The sequence below is a fragment of the Chiloscyllium punctatum genome, chromosome 44 (genome assembly GCF_047496795.1).
Source record: "Chiloscyllium punctatum isolate Juve2018m chromosome 44, sChiPun1.3, whole genome shotgun sequence".
Lineage (NCBI taxonomy): Eukaryota > Metazoa > Chordata > Chondrichthyes > Orectolobiformes > Hemiscylliidae > Chiloscyllium > Chiloscyllium punctatum.
Window position 1 is genome coordinate 18,840,923 of NC_092782.1, and position 23,287 is coordinate 18,864,209.

At 41.9% G+C, this 23,287-nt stretch overlaps 1 protein-coding gene across 5 annotated transcripts in view; it reads right to left on the reverse strand.

Annotated features, from left to right (window-relative positions):
- Positions 1-23,287, reverse strand: part of cdk17 (cyclin dependent kinase 17) — a 224,285-nt gene that overhangs the window by 31,685 nt on the left and 169,313 nt on the right. For all 5 annotated transcript variants that reach the window (XM_072562405.1, XM_072562402.1, XM_072562406.1 and 2 more), the window contains one exon: positions 15,570-15,690. In XM_072562405.1, coding sequence (XP_072418506.1) covers positions 15,570-15,690 — 121 coding nt within the window. The remainder of the gene's footprint in view (positions 1-15,569; positions 15,691-23,287) is intronic.

Genomic DNA, 23,287 nt, shown 5'->3' on the forward strand with positions numbered 1-23,287 from the left:
TGGGTTGAAGCTTACCTTACTTCCAAAGCTACTGCTAAAACTATTGTAAGTATTCTACTTAAGGAAATTATTCCCCGCTTTGGTATACCCCTTTGTCTGTCTTATGACAATGGTCCTCATTTTATTGGTGACATAAATGAAGAATTATGCTCTCAACTCGGCATCCACCTGCTTATCGCCCACAGGCTGCAGATCTTGTGGAGCGTTGTAACCAGACTCTGAAGACTAAATTTGCAAAATTAACTTCTGAGACAAGCCTTTCCTGGGTTAAACTACTGCCTCTGGATTTTGTTTCACCTACGCTGCACTCCCGCTGGTAGAACTCATTTATCCCATGCCGGAATAAGTTTATGGCTGAGCCTTTTGCACACCTTGGAATGATGCCCCTGCCCCTGTCCACTTTCACCATGTGGCGGACGACATGTCCTCCTATGTCCTCTCCTGAACTAAAATTTTGCAAGGGCTCCATTCTCGAATAAGTGCTGCTTACGAAAAGCTCCTCTTCCTTGAACGAGTTCACACTATTGAGCCAGGCTCCTTCGTCCCCATCACAAATTGGACACACCGTGGCCTCCAACCTCGATGGGAAGGGCCATTTCAGGTCCTCCTCACCACCCTAACTGCTGTTAAAGTCACTGGGCATTCTGCTTGGGTTCACACCCATCATTGTAAAGTAATTGGAAATGCACCTAGGAAGGGGAGGGAGATGATGAGAATGAAAGGGAAGATGATGAAAATGATGAGAATGAATGGGAACTGAGAAAAGAATCAGAACCAGACTATTAGGATACAGCTGCCTTTTCAAATAGTAATTTTCCTTATGTTTTAGATATCCTAACCCTTGCTATAGATATGACTACAAGGATCAGAATCACTTTCACCCTGATATATGGACTTGCCTTAGCCAATGTTAGTACACAAGAAGGGACCATCTATCTGTGTGATCCTGAACAACAAGAGACTGTATACCACCTATGCCAGGATAATGTTCTTGTATACCAAGAGACTGACTTCTTTGATGTGTGGAACACCCAAGATGATTGTCATAATGGTCAACTACATCAACAAGATCGAACAGTCCATTTACAGAACAAGCTCCAATGGTCTTTACCTTGTCAAGGTGTTATATGTCAGTTTGATTTCAGTTGTACTACAGGCAACCCTGGTAAGCCTTGCCCCCATTCAAATAGACCATGTCGTAAAAGAAAAAAAGGGAGAATATTATCTTTTACTAACAATTTGTTTCTCGAAAGCCGTAATAGAATATTTGGAGAGGATGAAGTGGTTTGTTACGCCCTACTTCAGCAAGAGATTCCCTGACCCCTATAGGAGCACTTTTTCCAACTACTGTTCCCTGTCCAATTACCTGCAACAAGAATAGAATTCCCCTGTTAAACGTTCAATCCCCCCTGAGTTTTGTACAGAATGGAAGAATCAAAAGGCTCTACAAAACAGTAAAACTCATCTTTGGCATATGCAGCTCTCAGTGTTTTTTCCGTGGGAAGATCTTCAGGAGTTATTAGTCATCAAAACCATAATCATCTCATTTGTGGTCTCACCCTCTTGGGTAATGAGGCAACTGCTTCCCTATCAGAAATTAGGGACATGCTTTCAGAATTGCGCCAATTTACCCAACAAAACTGATATGCCCTCGATTACATACTTGCAAAGGAAGGTGGAGTTTGCGCCATAGTTAAAGGCAAATGTATCACGGGGGTCACTGACCTAATTGAAAACATTACAAAGCATATAGATAACATGCGTACCTTTGTCAGTCAAATGAATGAAGGTGCAGAATGGGCAGATTAGGGTTTTAGCTCATGGTACAATTGGTTAATCAATATGGCTATGTATACTGCTATTGTTTTAGTTGGTCTTTCTTTTGGTATTGCTATTGTTAAGTGCATTATTGCTTAAATATTAGCTTCTATTGACAACATTGATTCCACCCAGAAAATGCTTCTTCTCCACTTAGATGAAGATGAGGAAGCACCATTGCCTGCCCCTAGTCCCTCCCTGGAGGAAGAGGGAGTATGGCAGTCTTTGGCTGCCATCGAATTGGATTAATTTGATCCATGCCTTCACATTTATGATGTGGTCATAGAATGACCAAAGGGGGGAGATGAGGATTTAAAACTTGAATTTAGACTGTTGTCAGCAGCAACAAATATATGTAGGTTTTTATTAACTACAAAATGGCTTTTCAATTTAAAATATCACAACAAAATGGCTTCAAGTTATGATTTGACACTGTGAACCTGCATTACTGCTTTGCTGAGTTAGCTGAATCAGAAGATAAAGCAGACAATGGAGTTTTCATAAAATGCATCATAAGACATTAACTGACGACTCAAACTAACGTTGAACTAACGGTTCTACATAAGACAAGAACTATTTCCCAGGAAATATCATTGGATTAACCTGTTGTCAATCATGTCACCTTACTACATTTGATTGGTCTTTTCTTGTAATTAAGGCTGTGCTGTCTCTTTTAAAAAAACTTAGAAATAATGTTTAATTTTTTAATGTAATTGCGCAATATCGCCACAGAACACAGAAGCTTTAACCTCTGTGTTACTGGACAAAACGGCACCAGGCTGCCTTATTTGATTAAACTGGTAACCTTGCTTTATACAAACCGCATTCCTGTTGATTCTTTTAACCGATTGCGAAACCGAGAATTCCCTGCTGGGATCTAGAACTTCACCAGGAGGTCCACAGTTTCACAGACGTCAGTCGTCTGACAAATTAATTTAGTCAATTTGTTATCAAATAATGGCTGGAGACACTGGATACTGAGAGTCACTAGATACTGCAGTACCAGCAAACAGTCATTGGACTTGAAATGTTTCTTTCTCCACAGAGTATTGTGAATCTCTCCAGAACTTACTGTTCATATTTCAGATTTCCAACATTCACAGTATTTGGCTTTTACCTACCTATAGAATTGGCTATCAGTTCCTTCCCAGTTCTGACCCACTTAACATTGGCCTCATATTTAATGAAAAGGTTGTGTTATATTATAGGAAACAGCATTGGAAAAATGTTGCAAATCAGCCTTTTTGCTTAAAATTGCAAAATCTAATGAATACATTTAAACAGAAAACTAAGTGAAAAGGTGTGTTATTATATGGTGCTAAGTTTGGACTTTAATGACCGAAGAAAGGGTTTACATTTCAGTTTGGCTCATATCAACACATTCTTTTTCATATGACTGCTTTCACAACCTTTTCACTAAGGAAAACATAGGTCTTAAAAGGTAAAATTTTTACCTTTTTACTTTTAGCTTCATTCTGTAATGCCCAAGTAGAAAAGTTAAAAAGTAAACCCAATTACAATAAAATGTTTCTCTAAAGTCCATCCAAATGTATTTAAAAATAGTACATATAAAATAATAGTTAATTTACAGTATAGAAAACTGTATTTAAACTAAATTAGTTGATCCGGTTTTTTCTAGTAAAGAGAAGATATTTCTCAATTATAGATATTTAAGCACTCTACACAGAGTTCTATACAATTTAGTCATTATAACTATAATGAAGAACAGAACTTGTCATAAGTACTACAGATCTGAAGTCTGAAGGATGTGTTGGAGTTGCAAACTATCATTCCCTAGTTTCAGCTGCATACCTATTGATCCTGCATACACTCATGTTTCCTTTGTTCTCCTTCAGCTCTCTAATTAGCAGTAGCAATTCTTTACTCAAGAAACCTGAAGCAGTTTCCACACCATAACACAACATTGGATTTCTCTCTGATTGATTTGCATTGTAATTGCAATAATTTTTTTGTCTTCTTCTACTATGATGTAGAACTTTAAAAAGGTTTAGACTGGAAGGTTTGAGCCATAGGGAGAGGCTGAATAGACTGGAGCTTTATTTCCTGGAGCATTGGAGGCGGAGGAGTGACCTTATAGAGTTTATAAAATTATGAGGGGCATGGCTAGGGTGATTACCCAAGGTCTTTTCCCAGGGTAGCTGCATCCAAAAAAAAGATGGCATAGGTTTAAGGTGAGAGGGGAAGGATTTAAAAGGGACGTAAGGGCAACTTTTTCACACAGTGTGGTGCATGTATGGAACGAGCGGCCAAAAGAAGTGGTGGGTGGATAAATTACAACATCTAAGAGGCATTTGGGTGGTTATATGAATGGGAAATGTTTATGAAATATGATTCAAATACTGGCAAATGGGACGAGGTTAGATTGAGATATCTGGTCAGTGTGGACTGAAGTTGGACCAAAAGGTCTGTTTCCATGTTGTATGACTATGAGTATGCAAGATAATTATGATGCACATTCTCATACCCCAAACTTAACATGAGGGAAATATGAACGACAGGCAAAGTGTGCTTCAACACCCCAAAGATCACTTCAAAAACTGTTGATAATCGGGCCTTGAAACTCCATCAAAAACCAGTCCATCATAGATTTTCTCAAAGACTGCTCACATTTTGATATTTCACCTTCCTTTCCTGCACCTACACTCCCCTGAATTTTGGAAATTAGATTCCAGTACTTAATCACAGACATAACCTTTACTTTTCTCAAACAGCAAATTTCGCTTAGCTAATATTACCCCGAAGCTTTAATCTGGTTCAGCTGCACAATATACAATAGCGCCTCGATATACGAACGACGCCATTCATGAACAAATTGGTTTACGAACAGGATTGTACATAACATTTTGCTTCAACGTATGTATGAAATTCAAGGTACGAACGCAAAAAGCCCACGTGCGACCACGTGGTTTCATTGTTCTGCTTTGCTACGCACTTGTTGAACGCAAACGCTCTCGGGCCCTGTGTGATCTCATTCAAGTTAGTCTTTTGCGCGTGTGCTGTGAACAGCATTCATTGTTATGTCCAAGCAGTCTTACGCTGTCCGAACAATGGGAAAAATTGATTTAGTTCGCGAACTTTTCGGTTCGCGAACCGGGTCCTGGAACGGATTAAGTTCTTAAGTCGAGGAGCTACTGTACAACAAGATTTTCTTGATCCTCACTAACAGCTGCACTCAGCTACTAGTAGCACACAGCTTCTTCTTGAGCCCCCACTGCTCCCAGTTATTTCCACGGTGTTGACTCCAATATTTAGCTGCCTAGTAACTTTTAGAACTTTCTCCTGAGGTAGAACAAAGCGCAGTCATCTAATTAGTCTCTATTTCCCACTGTTGCACAAAGTCCACAGCATATGTCATCTCCTTGGCCCTACACTCATCCTTGGAACATCTGAATATCAAGGTCACATATGTCAGACTCCTATTTATTGACTTTAGCTTCTCCTTCAACACCATAATTCCAGTCAAATTCATTTTCAGACTCTGAGACCTAGGACCCTGTTCTATCCTCTGCAACTGGATCCTTGACTTCCTGACCAACAGACCACAATCAGTAAGGATTGGTGACAACACCTACTTCACAATAATCCTCAACATCTGTGACCTGCAAGGCTGTGTACTTAGCCCCTTACCATACTCTTTAACCACTCATAACTATGTGGCCAAATTCAACTCTAGCTCCATTGACAAAATTGCTGATGACACTACCAAGAGGGAAATCAGGAGGGCAAAAAGGGGATATGAAATAGCTTTGGCAAATAGGATTAAGGAGAATGCAAAGAAATTTTATAAATACATTTAAGTACAAAATGGTAACCAGAGAGAGAATTGGGCCCCTCAAAGATCAGCAAGACAGCCTATGTGTGGAACCACAGGAGATGGGGGACATACTAAACAAGTATATTTCATCAGTGTTCACTGTGGAGAAGGACACGGAAGATATAGGATGTGAGGAAATGGATGGCGACATCTTAAAAAATGCTGTATTACAGAAGTGGAGGTGCTGAATGTCTTAAAACACAAAGGTAAATAAACACTCAGGACTTGATCAATTGTACCTTTAGAACTCTGTGGGAAGCTCAGGAAGTGATTGCTGGGCCTATTGCTGAGTTATATGGGTCATTGATAGTCACAGGTGAAGTGCTGGAAGCCTGGAGGTTGGCTAACATGGTGCCACTATTTAAGAAAAGTGGTAAGGAAAAGCTAGGGAATTATAGACAGTGAGCCTGACCTTGGTGGTGGGCGAGTTGTTGTGAGGAAACACTGAGGGACAGATCTATACTGAGGGAAAGGCAAGGACTGATTTGAGATAGTCAACATGACTTTGTGCGTGGGAAATCATGTCTCATGAAGAGGATTGAGTTTTTTTTGAAGCAGTAACGAAGAGGATTGATGAGGGCAGAGCAATGGACATGATCTATATGGACTTCAGTAAGGCGTTCAACAAGATTCCTCATGGTAGACTGGTTAGCAAGGTTAGATCACATGGAAGACAGGGAGGACTAGCCATTTGGATACAGACTAGCTCAATGATAGAAGACAGAGGGTGGTGGTGGAGGGTTGCTTTTCAGACTTTTGTTTTTCAGTTGCAGCAGCAACTCGAAGGGCGGGAGCTCAGACCAGGAGTCTGTCGGGAATGGTGAGTCACTGATTTGAGCTTTTTAAATCTGAAGTCAGAGAGCAGAGGTATCTGGGAAAGGAGGGACTTCTTATTTTTATTTCTGTCCGGCTATATAAGTCAGTGTTTCCTCAACCCGAGACCATACCGTTGTAGGGCCTCCCACCCAACCACCTCCTCTGACCTTAAAGATGAGGGACACATCAGCTAAGCATCTATTCTTTTTTACTTTGAGGTAAGGGGACTAGCAGGGATGACAGTGCAGGGAGAGCAATGTTCCTCCTGCATGATGTTTGAGCTGAGGGATGCCATTAGTGTCCCATCCAAGTACATCTGCAGGAGGTGCACCCAACTCTCACTCCTCCAAGACCGTGTTAGGGAACAGGAGTGGGAGCTGGATGAACTTCGGATCATTCAGGAGGCAGAGGCTGTTATAGATAAGAATTACAGAGAAGTAGTTACTCCTAGGCATGAAGAAAGCTGGGTGACTGTTCGAAGGGGGAGAAACAGTCATTTCCCTGAAAAACGTGATTACCGTTTTGGATACTGTTGAGGGGGACGACTTACCAAGGGTATGCAGTGGGGCCCAGGCCTCTGGCACAGAGCCTGTCCCTGTTGCACAGAAGGGAAGGAGGGAAAGAGGAGAGTGTTAGTCATTGGGGACTCGATAGTTTGAGGCTCAGTTAGAAGGTTTGTTGGGAATAAACGAGACTCGCGGTTACTAGTGGTGAGCCATAAGGATCTGTTTTGGGACCACTGCTGTTTGTCATTTTTATAAATGACTTAGTCACAGGCATAGGTGGATGGATTAGTAACTTTGCAGACGACACTAAAGTCGGTGGAGTAATGGACACTTTGGAAGAATGTTACAGGTTGCAGGGGGACTTGGATAAACTGCAGAATTGGGCCGAGGGGTGGCAAATGGAGTTCAATGCAGCTAAATGTGAGGTGATTCACTTTGGGAAGAATAACAGGAAGGCAGAGTACTGGGTCAACGGAAAGATTCTTGGTAATGTGGATGTGCAGAAGGATGTGCATAGGGAGTCCATGTGCATAGATCCCTGAAAGTTGCCACCCAGGTTGATAGTGCTGTTAAGAAGGCATATGGTGTGTAAGGTTTCATTCGTAGAGGGATTGAGTTCCGGAGCCGCAATATCATGCTGCAACTATACAAATCACTAGAGCGGCCACACTTGGAATATTATGTACAGTTTTGGTCGCCATATTTCGGGAAGGATGTGAAAGCATTGAAAAAGATGCAGAGGAGATTTACCAGGATGTTGCCTGGTCTGGAGAGACGGTCTTATGAGGAAGGGCTGAGAGACTTGGGTCTGTTCTCATTGGAAAGAAGGCTAAGAGGGGATTTGATAGAGACATGCAAGATGATCAGATAGGGTAGATAGTGAAAGTCTTTTTCCGAGGATGATGATGTCAGCTTGTACGAGGGGTATAACTACAAAATTGAGGGGTGATAGATTTAAGACAGATGTCAGAGGCAGGTTCTTTACGCAGAGAGTGGTAAGGGCGTGGAATGCCCTTCCTGCTATTGTAGTCAACTCAGTCACGTTAGGGAGATTTAAACAATCCTTCGATAAGCACATGGATGATGATGGAATAATGCAGGGGGATGAGCTGAGAATAATTTACAGGGCCAAAGGGCCTGTTCTGCGCTGTATTGTTCTATGTTAAGTCTGTGACCAGTGGTGTGCCTCGAAGATCAGTGCTGGGTCTACTGCTTATTGTTATTTATCTAAATCTTTTGGATATGAACACGGGAAGTATAGTTAGTAAGTTTACAGATGACACCAAAATTGGTAGTGAACATCGAAATAGGTTACCTCAGAGTACAATGGGATCTTGATCAGATGGCCAATGGACCAAAGAGTGGCAGATAGAATTTAGTTTAGAAACATGTGAGATGTTGCATTTCGGAAAGGCAAATCAGGTCAGGATTTATACACTTAATGGTAAGGTCCTGGGAGCATTGCTGAACAGAGACCTTGGGAGTGCAGGCTCATAGTTCCTTGAAAGTGGAGTCACAGGTAGATAGGATGGTGAAGGTATGCTTTCCTTTATTGGTCAGAGCATTGAGTATAGGAGTTGGGAGGTCATGTTGCAGCTGTATAGGAATACTGTGTGCAATTCTGGTCTCCCAAGGTTGTTGTCAAACTTGAAAGAGTTCAGAAAAGATTTACAAGGACGTTGCCAGGGTTGGAGGATTTGTGCCATGGGGAGAGGCTGAATAGGCTGGGGCTGTTTTCCCTAGAGTATCAGAGGTTGAGGGGCAAGCTTTATAGAGGTTTATAAAATCAGGAGGGGCATGGATATAGGCAAGGTGAGGAAGTTCAGAACTAGATGTCATAGGTTTAGTGTGAGAGGGGCAAGATTTAAAAGGGACCTAAGGGGCAACCTTTTCATGCAGAGGGTGGTGAGTGTATGGAATGGGCTGCCAGAGGATGTGGTGAAGACTGGTACAATTACATTTAAAAGGCATCTGGAAACGTACATGAATAGGAAGGGTTTACAGTGATATAGGCAAAGTGCTGACAAATGCGACTAGATTAATTTAGGATATCTGTTCAGCATGGATAAGTTGGATTGAAGGGTTTGTTTCGAAATGTACATCTCTATGACTCTATGTGTCATAACTCTTTACAAGGTGATTAGAAAATATATCTTAAAAGATGTCCTGAAAACTGCCAACATAAGTGAAACTAGCCATGCTCGCCACCCAATTAATCACCATGATAGGTTTCCGTTAATTGCGTCCATTTGTGGGCCTTTAATGGAGTGGTCAGTGAAATAAGCAACAACTTATTTAGTTATTGAATTCTGTTGCGCAGCAGGCACTATAGATTGTCTGATTGGTAATCTTGAAAACAGGACCTAAACCACTGGTGAAAAAATGTTTTCCTAACAAACTAATTGTCAACTTTAATCAGTAAAACTGGATAAGGCTTTTTTCTAATTGCTCAAGGAATGTGCAAAGTTAAAAATCACACAACACCAGGTTATAGTTCAGTAGATTTATTTGGAAGTACTAGCTGGTGTTGAGAGATTTTTAACTCTGTCCACCGCAATCCGACACCAGCACCTCCTCATCAGCGTGGGCATTATTTCTGAGGCCAATTGTCACAAAGCAGCTGGCAGTGAGCTGCCTTTTTAACTGTTGCAGGGTATTATGAACCAGGCCAGACTCCCTCAAAATATTTTAAGAAGGTAGCCCAGATGCCCACCTTTTCGTATTTTAAAGGCAGATATGACATTAATATTCCAGAAGTGATGTAGCTAGTCAAATCACTCGGCTTTAACAAAAAAACAGAATTTAGAATAACTTAACTATTTGAAAACCCAACCATCTTGATACAGCAACTTAGTTTAAGAGCTATTCCAATTTCCATAACATCCCATAAACACACTTCTTGGCAAATAGCAAATTCAAACTCTGGTTCTAACAGGAAGGAAAGATTTTAGATAAAGCCAGTCAGAAATCATCTGCTGAAACTTGGAATCTTTCTCCAGACGGCAGCAGGTTCTGACTGTTACAGCTAAACCAAACTAAAAAAACCTGAACTGGGAGAACTGAGCACATCCCTGCCACTGTTAAGGTAGACATATTTGCACCTCTGCCTTTATGACCCCTCTTTGAAAAATATGACAAAATAACCTTCTTAAAGTAATAGTACCGTCACAAAGTATACCTGTTGTGCTGTCAGGAAGGGACTTTAGGATTTTGACTCAGTGACAGAAAAGGAACAACGATATAGTTCCAAGTCAGGAAGGATTGCAGATGGTGGGTTCACATGCATCTTCTGTGCCTGTCCTTCTAGGAAGCAGTGTGTGTAGATTATGAAAGTGTCAAAGATGCTGAAGGCGCCTTGATGAGTTGTTGCAGTGCACCTTATAGATGGTACACAATACAGTTGACACTGTGCATTCGAGATGGAGGAATTGAAATTTGAAGGGATTGGATGGGGTGCCAATCAAACAGGTTGATTGTTCTGGATGCTTTCAAGCATCTGGAGCACTGGAGGAGTTGCACCCATCCAGTTAAATGCAAACTATTATTTTACATCATGATTGTTACCTGTATAGTTAGCAAGCAATGGCCAGGAAGAATTCCAAGTGTTTGGCCTTTTCTTGAATTTATCCGGTTGGTCTAATTAAATTTGTGGTTAATGGTGACCCCAAGGGGGAATTCAGTAACAGTAATGTTATTGGATGTCAAAAGATAATCATTAGATTCCTTCCTGGCAGAAACAGTGCCTGGCGGTTACATAGCTTGAATGTTACTTGCTACTTATCAGTCCAAGCCTAGATCCAGTCCAGGCCTTTTGCCTAGGAATACAGTCAGCTTCAGTGTATGTGCAGTCACGATGATGGAGGCATGTAATTGATGAAACAGCTGAAGATACCAGTTTTGGACACTACCCTGAGGAACATGCTGGGATGAAGGATAATAATCTTCAAAAATTACTATCTTCCTTTGCATTCAAAATGACTTTAATCAGCATATAAATACCATCCGTCCTTGATTCCCATTCACACCAGTTTTGCTGGGCCTCCTTGATGCCCTATTTGATTAAATGCTGCCTCAACAATGAAGGCAGATGCTCTAACTTCATTGCTGAGTTCATTCTTTAGTTTGTGCTTGAACCAAAGTTGTAATGAGGTCAGGAGCTGAGTGACCCTGACAATGTTTGTGGAGATTCTTGTTGTTTGTTTAATTGCCTACCTTGAATCAGGGTTGGACATGTATTTGTATTACTGCAGAGCATAGATCTAATCTGCTGGCTGTGCAATTGCTTTGCCCTGTCTATTGCATGTTGTTTGGTATAAAAATAGTCCTGTGATGTACCTTCAACAGGGGTCCCCAGTGCAATTTTAAGTATGTCCTCCACACCTTTCCACTGAACTCCCAGCTTGATAGTAATTTGCAGAAGTGGTGGATGCGCATGGTATAAGCTTACAGTTTGTGACCTGATTGGTCTAGAGTGCCTTAATGATGCAGAGGTTTGAGTTGCCAATTATGTTCAAAGTGTATTTCTTAGCAGGGTGGTAGCATTACAATGGTGGGTATCCTCAACATGAATCTTAGAATTCCAACGGGGTGTAAACAGGCCAGTTAGCCCAACAAGTCCACACTGACCCTCCGAAGAGTATCCCACACAGACTCATTCCCCTACTCTACTACTCTATGTTTAGGAGAAAATGAGGACTGCAGATGCTGGAGATCAGAATCAAAGAGTATGGAGCTGGAAAAGCACAACCAGTCAGGCAGCATCCGAGGAGGAGAGTCGATGTTTTGGGTGTAAGCCCTTCTTCAGGAAGGATGATTTCCTGATGAAGGGCTTATGCCCGAAAAGCTGACTCGCCTGCTTCTTGGATGCTGCCTGACTTGCCGTGTGGTTCCAGCACCACACTCTTTGACTACTCTACATTTAGCCCAGACTAATACACCTAACCCACACATCCCTGAACACTATGGGTAATTTAGCTTGGCCAATTCACCTAACCTTGTCACAAAGCTGGTTCTTTTTCTCAAAGTTACTATGTCCTTGATTTTTTCAGAGGGGTTGTAGCATGGTGGCTCAGTGGTTCGCACTGCTGCCTCACAGCACCAGGGTCCCAGGTCCGATTCCAGCCTCAGGTGACTGTCTGTGTGGAGTTTGCACATTCTCCGTGTCTGCGTGGGTTTCCTCCGGGTGCTCCGGTTTCCTCCCACAGTCCAAAGATGTGCAGGTCAGGTGAATTGGCCATGCTAAACTTCCCATAGTGTTAGGTGAATTAGTCAGATGGAAATGGGTCTGGGTGGGTTATCTTCAGAGGGTCGGTGTGGACTTGATGGGCCGAAGGGCCTGCTTCCACACTGTAGGGAATCTAATCAAAACAGACCAGGCTCTAAAATGGCTGATTTGGTGCAGAGATGAATGGCTTATTGGGGCCTTTTTTGTTTATTCCTAAACAGATGATACATCAGGCCAAGTTTTAGAAATAACTTGTATCAAAAGGGAGTGGCCAGTCCTGGTAGCTGAGGTTTTTTGGTTCAGTTGCAGCAGCAGATATGTGAAACAGGCTGCTGATGTCTCTCTCTCTCTCTCTCCTTGCAAACTGTAAGCATTTGTTTGATTTTACCTTCTGTACTAAGGGATGTGCATAATGGGATTGTTGCACATATTTTCAGAACAGCATCATTAAGTCAGGTTTGGATAGAATAAGTTATGCGGTATTCTGTTTTCTGTTCTTTGTGTTTCATTCCATAATCTTGTAAATTGTTTGTTTAAAATTTGGCGGTCAACCCAGCTAATTTACACTGGGAATATCCACTATACACCTCGCTAAACAAATAGCAAAGTTACTGTCTGGGGCTACCTGCTTAAAAGTGTTCTGAGGAGTCTGGCCTAGTCCGTAACAAGCTGCATATCTTTGGATTGTGGGAGGAAACCCGACCACCCGGAGGAAACCCACACAGACACAAGAGAACGTGTAAAGTCCACACAGGCAGTTGCCCGAGGCTGGAATCGAACCCTGTTTCCTGGCGCTGTGAGGCAGCAGTGCTGACCACTGAGCCACCGCCCATAAAGGACTTTATCTCCACAAGGACTGAGGGGTGATCACTCTTACTAATAGTCATGGAAAGATGCACCTGTGACAAGTAGATCAGAGATTGAATTCAAATTTCACCACCCCTCAGGGTGGGATGCACACCTTTGTCCAGTATTATTACCACTACACTTCTTTTAGCAGCCTTGATATGGTGGTGCCACTGTTGGATTGGAGTGAACAAAGTCAGAAGTCATACGACACCAGGTATAGTCCAACAGGATTATTTGAAATCACAAACTTTCAGAGTGCTGCTCCTTCATCAGGTGAAGTGGAGCACAGTCACTGAATCTATAGCCATGATGTGGAGGAGCTGGTGTTGAATTGGAGTGGACAAAGTTAAATACTTGATGAAAGAGCAGCGCTCCGAAAGCTAGTGCTTCCAAATAAAACTGTTGTACTATAACCTGGTATTGTGATTTTTAACAGAAATTATAGGCAGAGAGATAATGGCAAGATAATTTCAGGTAACTGATTGTCAAAAGATATGTAAATTTGTTGTGTGGGGTTTCGACAGGCTGAATAACAAGTCACAAGACTTGTAGCTGCCTGATGAGGGAGCAGCACTCCAAAAGCTTGTACTTTCAAATAAACCTGTTGGACTAACCTGGTGTTGTGATTTTTAACTTTGGCCATCCCAGTCCAACACTGGCACTTTCATATTATAAATTCTGTACCTGCTTTCCTCGATTTCACCTGACAAAATAGCAGCATTCAGAAAGCTTGTGATTTCAAACAAACCCATTGGACTCTAATCTGGTGTTGTAGACAATAGACAATAGGTGCAGGAATAGGCCATTCTGCCCTTCGAGCCTGCACCACCATTCAATATGATCATAGCTGATCATCCTTAATGAGTATCCTGTTCCTGCCTTATCTCCATAACCCCCTTGATTCCACTATCCTCGAGAGCTCTATCCAACTCGTTCTTAAATGAATCCAGAGACTGGGCCTCCACTGCCCTCTGGGCAGAGCATTCCACACAGCCACCACTCTCTGGGTGAAGAAGTTTCTCCTCATCTCTGTCCTAAATGGTCTACCCCATATTTTTAAGCTGTGTTCTCTGGTTTGGCACTCGCCCATCAGCGGAAACATGCTTCTTGCCTCCAGAGTGTCCGATCCTTTAATAATTTTCTATGTCTCAATCAGATCCCTTCTCAGTCTTCTAAACTCAAGGGTATACAAGCCCAGTCACTCCAGTCTTTCAGCTAAGGTAGTCCTGCCATTCCAGGAATTGACCTCGTGAACGTACGCTGTATTCCTTCAATAGCCAGAATGTCTTTCCTCAAATTTGGAGACCAGAACTGCACACAATACTCCAGGTGTGGTCTCACCAGGGCTCTGTACAGCTGCAGAAGAACCTCTTTGCTTCTATACTCAATCCCTCTTGTTATGAAGGCCAGCATGCTATTAGCCTTCTTCACTACCTGCTGTACCTGCATGCTTACCTTCATTGACTGGTGTACAAGAACACCCAGATCTCTTTGTACTGCTCCTTTACCTAAATTAATTCCATTTAGGTAGTAATCTGCCTTTCAGTTCTTGCCACCAAAGTGTATAACCATACATTTATCCACATTAAACTGCATCTACCATGCATCTGACCCAGGTCACCCTGTAATCCCCTAACATCCTCCTCACATTTCACCCTGCCACCCAGCTTAGTATCATCAGCAAATTTGCTGATATTATTACTAATACCATCTTCTATATCATTAATATATATTGTAAAAAGCTGCGGTCCCAGCACTGATCCCTGCGGTACCCCACTGGTACCGAAATGGAGCAGTTTATCACTACTCTATGTTTCCTGTCAGCCAAGTTTCCTTTCAATCCAAGTTAGTACTTTGTCCCCAATACCATGCACCCCAATTTTGCTCACTAACCTCCTATGTGGGACTTTATCAAAAGCTTTCTGAAAGTCCAGGTACACTACATCTCCGTCGTTCATCTTCAGAGTTACATCCTCAAACTTCTGATCTTGTCATATTTAGCAGAAAGGTTATTAATAATAACCTTTACTCTCAAATAAATATAATTCATGTAAAATATGATGTAAGTGAATTGACCCATGAGAAATTTTGTTTGTTGATATGCTGTAGGTTGAGCTTGAGCAAACAAAAGCACTTCTTAAGAATTACAGTAATGTAGGCCTGGAATACCAAATACATCCAAAGCCTAAACATTACACCATTGTGTTACAGCTGTAGTAATTGTATATTATCAGATATTCGAGGAGAAAGTGAGGACTGCAGATGCTGGAGATCAGAGCTGAAAATGTGTTGCTGGAAAAGTGCAGCAGGTCAGGAGAATCTCCTGTTCCTTGGATGCTGCCTGACCTGCTGCGCTTTTCCAGCAACACATTTTCAGCTATTATCAGATATTGACAGGATATTCATAGGAGAGGGCAGGCTGGATTATGGGTGTGATCCTTGATATAGAATAAGAGACCCTTAAAGATATAACATTGTTGGCCCCCATCAAACAAAATTAAATGAAGTCAATTATACATACCACATGTCAATCTGTGTTGAATACTCTGAAGAGCCCAGAAGAACATCTGGAGGCCTGTACCACAAAGTTACTACTTCATTTGAGTATGTCTTTGTTGGAACAGACTTGGCTCTTGCCAAACCTGTGAAGACAGATTATACAATTAAAGTTCCAAAGAAGAGTCATATTAAACTTGAAAAATTAATTTAGTTTCTCGCTTCACAGATCCTGCCAGACCTGATGTGCTCCAGTACATTTTGATTTATTAAAAAAAAATTTAATCTATAATATGATGAATTACACATTTTGAACGATTCTGCGTTCAGGTGCTGAGGTAAAATAAGTTTTTAATCTTGGCTATTTTAAAAATTCTTCTGTTGTTTATATCTATACTAAATGAGTTGCACAGCATGAAAACAGACCCTTTGGTCCATCTTGTCCATGCCAACCAGATATCCTGAATTAATCTAGTTCCATTTGGCCCATATTGTTCTAAACTCTTCCTATTCACACACCATCCAGATCCCTTTTAAATGCTGTAATTGTACCTTTCTCAAATCACTTCATCTGGCACTTCATCTCCTTCTATACACGCACCACCTTCTGCATGAAAATGTTTCCCCAGATCCCTTTTATATTTTCCCTTCTAATCTTAAACCTATGCCCTCTGGTTTTGGACACCCCCACCTAAGGAAAAAGACCTTTACCCATATCACCCATGACTTTAGAAACCTCTATAAAGAGCACCCCTCAACCTTTGATGCTCCAGGGAAAACAGTTTCAGCCTATTCAGGTTCTCCCTACAGCTCAAATCACCAACCCTGGCAACATCCTTGTAAATCTTTTCTGCAACCTTTCAAGTTTCACGACTTCTTTCCTATAGCAGGAAGGCCAGAATTGAATGCAGCTTTCCAAAGTGGCGCAACCAATGTCCTGTACACCACAACATGACACCCTAACTCCTATTCTCAATGCACTGACCAATAAAGGCAAGCATACCAAACACGTTTTTCACAACCCTCTCTAACCGTGACTCAACTTTCAAGGAAATATAAACCAGCACCCCGAAGTCTCTTTGTTTAGCAACACTCCCCAGGACCTTACTGTTAACTATTTAAGTCCTGCTCTTATTTGCCTTCCCAAAATGCAACGCTTCACACCTATCTAAATTAAACTCCATTTGCCATTGCTTGGCCCATTGGCCCCTACGATCAAGGCCCCATTGTAGTCAGAAATAACCTTCTTCACTCTCCACGACACCACCAATTGTGGTGTCATCTGCAAACTTACTAACCATTCCTCCTATATTCATATCCAAATCAAGTATATAAATGACAAAAGGCTGTGCAACCAAATCTGATTCTTGCAGCACACTGCTGGTTACAGGCCTCCAATCTGAAAAACAATCCTCCAGTATCACCCCCTGACTACTACCTTCAAGCTAATTTTGTATCCAAATGGCCAGCTCTCACTGGATTCCATGTAATCTAATCTTGGTCTACCATGCAGAACCTTGGAGTTGTTGAGGAACTGTTGAACTCAGTTTTTCACAAGTCTTCTTTGTGGGACAGTGCACTTCTGTACTTTGCCTGTACAGATACAACAGCTGAGGAACTTGTATCTATACTGCACTGTATATTTCTTTAAAGACTCCTATTTGCCTGCTTTATTCACCGAAGCTTTTCTTGCTTTGTTTTGCACGTTATTTCAGCTAGGAACGCAGACTTCAGTAAAAGTATGGCATAGCATTTCAAGTTTTATGTTGGCTTTTACAGCTAAAACTTGGTCCTCAGGAACTTAACTTTGGGTATAGTCTTTTGTCATTATTTGCTGTTTGCTGTCACTATTCCCAAACAGCCACACTTCACCAGCTACTATCCATGACAAAAGGCTCTATACCCACAACATGCAGGATGAATGTGACATATAAAATACTATGCAGCAGCTGAGAGAAGCATTACATAGGTCAAACGGGCAAGAAACTCACCAGCAGAACACACGAGTATCAGCATGCAACAAAACGACACGACCAGTCCTCCCTCATATGAATAAACACTGACAATGAAGAACACCAATTCAACTGGGATAACGTTACGAAACTGGAACAGGCTAAACAAAGACATGCTTGGGAATTCCTGGAGGCCTGATATTCATCCACCAGTTCCATAAACAAACATGTTGAAATAGACCCCATATATGGACCACTACCATACAAAACGAAGTAGAACCACCCACCACAACAGACAGAACCGTGTAAATTCGGGCAGATCACAACGACCGTGCTTCATCCGTAGGCTACACAGCACTGAAGGTGTCACCCAGGAGGGAGACTAAATGCAAGAAAATCAACCAGCTCAGTGTATTGACAATTTGTTTTAAATTGAAAATTAACAATGGCAGAATTAGGTTTGTAGATAATATAGCCAGATAAGACATTCCTTCAGCATTAGGCAGACTGAAACAGATCATAGACATTTTAACCATTACTGATTAAAATCACATTCCTCTCTGAAACTTTCTCTTTGTATGCATTGTGTGATTCTATGTCCTCTTGTCAACACATTAGAGCTGTGACTTCCAAAGAAATCATGCTTCAATTCATAGTGACTTCATAGAAAAGGTCAAAGTGCAACGTTTCTGTAGTAACCATTTAAATATGTATGTTTGATGGCTACATTGACAGCTAACGTTACCGCCTTATTTGCAGCAAATTTGACTCTGGGAGGGAGGCTGCCGATTTTGATTTGAAACTGGACCTGTGACAGGCATAAATTAATAGAAGCAATCCAGTTGAAAAGAGGTACCCAATCAGTGCTGTAGTAACTGGTGACTGACTAATCAGTTTTCAAACAATCTTTGTGAACCAATGCATTATTTACAAATGAACCTCCTTGGCTTCGAGGGCCCAAATCATGGCCCAGGCTCCCATCCCTAGGCCCCACTGGGCGGTGACAGTCACTTCTCGGTCTACCAGCAAGATATATCGGAGTTGGGAGGTCATGTTGCGGCTATACAGGACATTGGTTAGGGCCACTTTTGGAATACTGTGTGCAATTTTGGTCTCCCCTGCTACAGGAAGGATGTAATGAAACTTGAAACTCAAAAAAGATTTACAAGGATGTTGGAGGGTTTAAGCAATAGGGAGAGGCTGGATAGAATGGAACTGTTTTCCCTTAAGCATTGGAGACTGAGGCCTTATAGGAGGTTTGTAAAATCACAAGGTGGCACGGAAAGATTAAAAGGGGCAACTTTTTCTCACAGAGGGTAGAATAAGCTGCCAGAGGCTGGTACAATGGCAACATTTAAAAGGCAGCTGGATAGGGACATGAACAGGAAGGGTTTAGCAGGATATGGGCCAAGTGCTGGCAAATGGGACTAGATTAGGTTAGGATATCTGGGTTGGCATGGGTGAGTTGAGCCGAAGGGTCTGTTTCCATGCTGTACATCTCTATAACTCTATGAACCTCTTCAGGGATGTTATTACACATCTTTGAAGCTGGGGGAACTTAAAACTAGAGCTCCTGGCTCTAAGGTAGGAACATTATCAGTCCACTACAAAAGCTCTCCTCCTGGCCAGATTCCCATTCAATTATGATATGGAACAGGTGAAAAACCTATTAAGAACAGGGAGCAATAGTTCATATAGCACCAGTTAATTGTTCCTCCGCGGATAGACACTATGCTGTCTGTATATCCCATGTTGCACTTTTTAATGATGTTTATAGAAAAAGCAACATAGTGATGGCTTGGATTGCTGTCAGCCCCTACGGATTTAACGTTATCTGTACAACATTGAAATGACTTTTTTTGCACATACTTTTATTTCCCCAAGGAATTTGTTACCTGGCCTTAATTGTCTTTGAAAAGGTGGTTGTGAACCACCACCTTGAACTACTACAGTCCATCTGATCTAAATATGTCTTTAGTGCTGTTCCAGGACTTTGACCCAACCACATCAAGGAATTGCATTATATTTCCAAGTCAGGATGGTGAAGGCTTGGCAGGAAACTTGTACGGATGGACAATCTTTTATCTGAAATCCCGAAATCTGAAAAGCTCCAAAATCCGAAGGTTTTTTGTGAAGTTTTTTTTCTCATTAGTAAGGCTGTTTGGCATGCAAACAGTTAACCCAAGTCGACACCCACAAAAAATTCTGAATTCCAAAAACCACCTGGTTCCGAGCATTTCGGGTAAAGGATTGTGCACCTGTAGATGGGGTTCCCATGCATCTGCGGTCATTGCATTGCAAGGTGTGGTTGGAAGGTGCTGCACTGCATTGTGTATATGATACACATTGCAGCTACTGCCTATTAGTTTCAGAAGGAGTGAATGTTTAAGGTGGTGGATGGGGTGCCAATCAAGTGGTTGTTTGGTCTTGGATGATGCAAAGCTCGAGTGTTGCTGTAGTTGCACACATCCAAAACAAGTGGAGAATATTCTACAGCACTCCTCACCAAAATTCCCTCTAAGAGGTTGGAGATTGAAAGAGTTTTCTGAAGATTCTTAACAGCCTTATTTTTGTATTCTATGCATCTCTCTAATAAGCCTAGAATCCTACTTAGTTTGTTAATCACTGTCTAAATTTGTCCTGCCCTTTTCAACAACGTATCCCAGCTGAATGGCCAATGCTGCTCCTATTTTCCTATGCTCCTTCCCCTGACTAGTATCACTGTTTCTACTTTAGAATTGTGCCCTTTGTTTTACTATTATCTCTCCTCATCCTTTCCACCAAAAAAAAATTCATGTCGTTGGTATATTTGCCAAGCTGGGAATTTCATTTGCAGACATTTCGTCCCTCTTCTAGGTGAGTTTTTCAGTGCTGTGGAGCCTCCTGTGAAGCATTGCTGTACTGAGTTGGTTGGAATTTACTTGGTTTTGTTCCCGCTGTTTCTGGTTGGTGGTTCTGATTGTTCGTTTCAGTGGTCGGTATATTGGGTTGAGGTCAATGTGCTTTTTGATGGAGTCCGTGGATAAGTGCCATCTTCTAGGAATTCTCTGGCTGTCCTTTTGGTTTGTCCGATTATTGTTGCATTGTCCCAGTCAAATTTGTGGTCCTTGTTGTCTGTGTGTATAGATACTGGGGATAGCTGGTCGTGGCATTTAGTCGCAAGTTGATGTTCATGAATGCAGATCGCTAGTTGTCTGCCTCTTTGTCCTATATAATGTTTTGTGCGGTCTCTGCATGGAATCTCGTATACCACGGTTATTCCTGCACATGATGGGTACACAAACCAGACATATCACTTCGACCCATTGTGGCATTTCCAGGAACTCCATCATGTAAACTGGCAAAAGAACTTCAACAAAAACTCATACGTCTAATAAGTGGATCCAAACACTCCATATAATGATCACAGGAAATCCTAAACAATATCAAGAACATAAACATAGGTAAGGATGAAGTGATGGTCTCATTCGGTGTAAAGACACTGACAAAAGCTAAGCCAAAGAGACAATAACCAACCTCCTGGACAAACAGAACAGACGATTTGACAGGGAACAAATCAATAAGGACTGCACACACAAACTGCTGGACCTGTGCTTGATGACGCACTTCATATTCTACAGCCAGATCTATGTACAAATTAATGGGACACCTACGGGCTCACCCATCTTAAGGCTCATAGCAAAGCAGTGATGCAAAGACTAGGACAAACAACCCTCCTACAAATCCGACCCAAACTTTGGATCAGATATGTGGATGACGCTTTCGTAAAAATTTAAAAAATCAAAGATCAATAGCACACACTGGATTATCAACACCATGCTCACAGGGATCAAATTTATGAGAGGAGGAAATTAACAACCAACTCCCATTCCTAGATATGATGGTAGAAAGAACATAGAGTGGGTAATGCACAACAAAAGAAAGTGTACAGAAAAGCCACATGCAGAGAGCAGAATTATAACAGCAACCACTCAAACACACACAAGAGAAATTGCATTAGGATCCTGTTCAAAAAGACTACAACACACTGCAGCACTCCTGACCCATGAAGAGGAAGAACCTCGTAAAGAATGGATATCCCTTAACATCACCCACAGATGCCTGGCAGACAAACAATGTGATGAGAACATGCCACGGCCCAAAACACTAACTACTCTAACTTATATAAAAAACGTCTCAGAACTGACAGCCAGAGTCCTCAGACTACTCTGATAAAATGATAGCCAACCTCAGATGATTCACCAGACCAAAAGACCCAATACCCATCACGTGCAGGACAAACATGGTGTCCAAGATTCCATGCAGAGACTACACGAGAAACTACATAGGATAAGCAGGCCGAAACCAGCGATCCGCAGTCATGGACATCAACTAGCCACTAAGTGTCTCAACCAATTTTCCCTAGTATCTATCTACACAGATGACAAGGACCACAAATTCGATTGGGACAACACAAAGACAAGCCAAACAAAGGACAGCCAGAGAATTCCTCAAAGCATGGCACTCATACACATTTTGACCTAAACCCAATATACCGACCACTGCAACGAACACTGGAACCAGCAACTGGAAGCAGCAGGAACAAAACCAAATAAATTCCAATCGACACAGTACTTCAGCACTTCACAGGACGCTCCACAGCACTGAGGATGTCACCTAGAAAAGGGACAAAGCATCTGCAAACCACATTCCCAAGTTGGTGAATGTACCCACAACAACTGCAACTAGCACCCGAAGTACAAATCTGTACATAAACCTTGAAGAAATTCAGGTGTCTAGCCATCTCACCAGCCCATATCGTCCTAAACTGCATCACTATCCTCTTCATTGTTCACAATATTTCCAAGTTGTGTGACATCTGCAAACCTTGAAATTGTGCTCAGCACACCCAGATCTAGGTAAATAATATACTTCACAAAAAACAGTGGTACTGATGTCAATCCTTCAGGTATCTTCTTCCAATCATCAAAACAGCCCTTCACCACCTCTCTGTTTCCTGTCAATGTCGCCAGTTTCCCTATTATCCCATAGTCTTCTAATCTGTTGACAAGTCAATTATGTGACATTTCAACAAAAGTCTTTTGAAGATTGATATTCAATATCAAATGCATTAGTCTCATAAACATCATCAAAACCTTAAGCAAATTAGTCAAACACCATTTAACTTTCACAAAGTTATGCTGATTTTTCCTAATTCAGACCATAAGACATAGGAGTGGAAGTAAGGCCATTTAGCCCATCAAATCCACTCCGCCGTTCAATCATGGCTGATGGGCATTTCAACTCCACTTACCAGCATTCTCCCCATAGCCCTTAATTCCTTGTGACATCAAGAATTTATCAATCTCGGCCTTGAAGCCATTTAGCGTCCCGGCCTCCACTGCACTCTGCAGCAATGAATTCCACAGGCCCACCACTCTCTGGCTGAAGAAATGTCTCCGCATTTCTGTTCTGAATTTACCCCCTAATTCTAAGGCTGTGCCCACGAGTCCTAGTCTCCTCGCCTAACAGAAACAATTTCTTAGCGTCCACCCTTTCCAAGTCATGTATTATCTTGTAAGTTTCTATTAGATCTCCCCTTAACCTTCTAAACTCCAATGAATACAATCCCAGGATCCTCAGCCGTTCCTTGTATGTTAGACCTGCCATTCCAGGGATCATCCGTGTGAATCTCCGCTGGACACGCTCCAGTGCCAGTATGTCCCTCCTGAGGTGTGGGGCCCAAAACTGGACACAGTACTCCAAATGGGGCCTAACCAGAACTTTATAAAGGTTCAGTAGCACATCACTG